The 3,248-nt window shown below is 51.8% G+C and overlaps 1 protein-coding gene across 1 annotated transcript in view; it reads left to right on the top strand.

Annotated features, from left to right (window-relative positions):
• Positions 1-3,248, top strand: part of LOC104525177 (R3H and coiled-coil domain-containing protein 1) — a gene marked incomplete at its 3' end in the record, with an annotated part of 5,807 nt that overhangs the window by 427 nt on the left and 2,132 nt on the right. Inside the window, exons 2-3 of the mRNA XM_029085028.1 lie at positions 1,444-1,588; positions 1,872-3,111. Coding sequence (XP_028940861.1) covers positions 1,444-1,588; positions 1,872-3,111 — 1,385 coding nt within the window. The remainder of the gene's footprint in view (positions 1-1,443; positions 1,589-1,871; positions 3,112-3,248) is intronic.

The following is a 3,248-nucleotide window of genomic DNA, read 5'->3' as shown; positions in this document are numbered from 1 at the left end:
TCAGGTTTTAGGAAAACCTTCTTCACTGAAAGGGTTGTCAAGTATTGGAACGGCTGCCCAGGGCAGTGGTGGAGTCACCATCCCTGGAGGTATTGAAAGGACATGTAGATGTGGTGCTTGGGGACATGGTTTAGTGGTGAACTTGGCAGTGCTGGCTTTACGGTCAGACTAGGCGATCATAAAGGTCTTTTCCAACCAAACTATTCTATGATTCCTTGACCCCCACCCCGCTGCCGTGTGCCATCCCTGGGCGATGGCATGTCCCCCTCCAGGAGCAATGGCACATTGTGACTCTTGTCTCTATTTTGCATCAGGGTGTGAACACTGGCTGGGTTTGAGCAGCAGTGTTTGGAGCCTGGCTGCGAGGTCTGGCTGGCTGCAGAGCTCTGATCCAGCCTGGAGCATCCCTGCAGACCAAGGATCAGCATGAGATCTCTGCCGTGCGCACTTTTCCATCCATACTCCTTCAAACAGAGTCATTTTGGACACTGGTGGCTTTTCCAGCAGTCCCAGTCTGGCCTAGCTCACTAGTCAGCCTGATGAGTTATAACAAATAGCTTTGTAATCAAACTGTTTCGCTTCCCCTTTCTGCTGAGGGCTTCCTGCCTGCCAGATCCTCCTCCACAGCAGTGAAAACAGTCGCTTTGGATTGCTGCTTCATTTTTCTTTGGCCATGCTGGATTTAACTGGATCTGGTCCCTGATCCAGTGACCTTTGAAGCCCTTGAGATGGCCAAAAAAAGAGTGTCAGACAGGAGTAGGGGTAGGATTGTTTAGTTCAGCTTCCTGCCAGCTTCTAATGACATTAAATATTTGTTTTGTTGCTTTTTTTTTTTTAAAAAAAAAAAAGGTTTGGCACAGAAAGTACCAGTGCAATTGTCAAATGCTCAGGAATGAAACCGGAATTGTTAAAACCGTGTCTAAACACAATGAAATCAAACGTGGTGTTAATTCAGCCATTCGTATTCTTTTAGTTGGTGGTTTCTGGAGCGCACTCAAACTGGGAGGAAGGGAACCAGTAGCAGCCTTCTGCTGGTGCTTTCCAGCCATTCCCAGCATGGATACAGGCAGGAATGGGAGTCCCAGCCAAAGGCCCGGGGACCAGGCAGTCCCAGCCACCCCACGCTCCTGGTGCTCTGTGCAAAGCGACCGTGTCTGTCTAGACATCTAGGATGGAGAAGGGATTTTGGCTTTTTAATACCAGAAAGTCCTGCTTGGATTTAAACCCTACGCCGGGAATAACTTGGGGAAGAGAGGTTAATAAATTCTCACTTGGATTTAAACCCTACACTGGGAATAACTTGGGGAAGAGAGGTTAATAAATTCTCACTTGGATTTAAACCCTACGCTGGGAATAACTTGGGGAAGAGAGGTTAATAAATTCTCGCTGTGTTCTAATCCTTTTCCTTCCTTGCAAGGTGCTGATGTCTCCAACCCCTCTCTCTTTTCAGAGTGCTCCTGTTCCCACCTCTGTCCAGTCGCCTCAGGTACCTGATCCATCGGACTGTGGACAACGTGGATTTGTTGAGCAGCTTTTCTGTGGGAGAAGGATGGAGGAGGAGGACGGTCATCTGTCACTCGGCTGTAAGGTACGGTGTGCTGGATGTAACAGTGGTTCTTTTTCTATGGCTGTGGGGCTTTTTTGCTCAAGCTTATGAGCATGAAGTTTGCGTGGTGCTTCTCCAAAGAGGAGGATGTCTGTTTGTGGTAGCATCTTCCAGTCATTAAAGAAGCAGAGACTCTTTTTTCCCCCCCTATCTGCCAATTTCCATGTGGATTTGATGCTTTTCCTCCTCTCTCTTTTTTGCAAATGTCACAGCAACTGGGGTTCCTCTGCTCCCTGCTAACACCTTGCTGTTTTCTTGCTCCCAGGCTGCCCAGCGAGACTAGTGACCAAAAACCCAGCAGCAACCCACCGAGACCACCGCGACCACCTCAGCCATGGGGCCGGGGCGGCCGAGGCGGCAGGCTGCGTCATGGTGGGGAGCTACACGGTGACAATTCTCGAGCCTGTGTGGGCTCTGGCAGGATAAAAAGGCCACCCTGGAAGAAACCAGATAAAGCCCTGTACGTCCCCAAGGCGATGCGTAAGAAGGCGGAATGGAGGGAGCAGGAGCGACCGGTGGCGGCTGGCACTGAGTCAAGTGGGGATGTGGCACAAGAAGGAGAAATCTGCCCTAAAGCTTCAGTTGGAGATGCCCAGGAGGAACTGGGTAGGTCTGAAGGCAGCTCAGGTGATGTCTCCTTGGCCCTTGGCAAGCAACAGGAGCCTGGTGAAGAGTGTGTTTCAGGAAAAAGTAACGACAACACCAACAGTGAATATCCTCCGTGCCCTACGGATGTCCCGACATCACAGAATCGTAACAATTTATCTGGGCAGGAAAGTCAGGCTAAAGACTGTTCAGATTCTCTTCCTTCTGTGTACAATAAAACCCCAATTGAAGCAGAAGAGCAAGATCAGAGCTGTGACAACACTTTTACACCAGAAAGTAGCAAAATCCTGTGCCAACTGCAAGCTGAAGACCAAAACAGCCTGGATGCCAGCGGAGTGGAGTGTGGCAAAAACCCCTCCCTATTGGAAAGTGGCAGCAGTAACTGCTGTACAGACCCGGCTGCAGCAGAGCCGCCTGCAACATCGCTCCTGTTGGAAAACCAAGATAAGAGCTGTGCTGGTGCCAAGAGTCTGGAGAGCAGTGGAAACGTGTCACTGCCTGAAGAACAGGGCAAAGACTTTGTGAATGCCGGTGCGGTGGAGGGAGGCAAGAGTTTCTCCAAACTGCAAAGCCAAGATCAAGAGTGCCTCAGCGTTGCCCAGGTGGAGAGTAACCAGAACCCCCCAGAAGCTGAAAATGAGCCTCTGGCCACACCTGAGCTGGTCCATGGTACCGACCCATCAGCTCCTGAGGACCAGAACGAGCGCTGTGTGGATGCTCCCGTGCAGAATCGCAGCGGGAAGGTGCCGGTGACAGAAGAGGAGGACAAGGAGAGCTCGGGCTTGGCCGATGCGCTGTGGCGTGAGCTGCGCTTTTCTGCAGGCGATAAAGAGGAGAACGTGGCCTTCCACAGGCAGAGCAGCCTTGAGGACGACTGTACCGCAGAGCTCTTTGCAGAGGTAAGCCTTGTGCCATGGGTGTTGCCGTGGGGAGTGACTTTGGGGTGAAGAGGGTGGCTCAGGAGTTGGCCTGAGGGGAAGGCATTAGTCTGTGGGAGGAGAGTCCCTGTGCCAGGGCTGCCACCGGCGGGGGGCGG

This window comes from Antrostomus carolinensis, unplaced genomic scaffold (assembly GCF_000700745.2).
Source record: "Antrostomus carolinensis isolate BGI_N321 unplaced genomic scaffold, ASM70074v2 scaffold33925, whole genome shotgun sequence".
NCBI lineage: Eukaryota > Metazoa > Chordata > Aves > Caprimulgiformes > Caprimulgidae > Antrostomus > Antrostomus carolinensis.
Note: the sequence above shows the minus strand (reverse complement) of the source record. Positions and strands in the feature narration are given on the sequence as shown.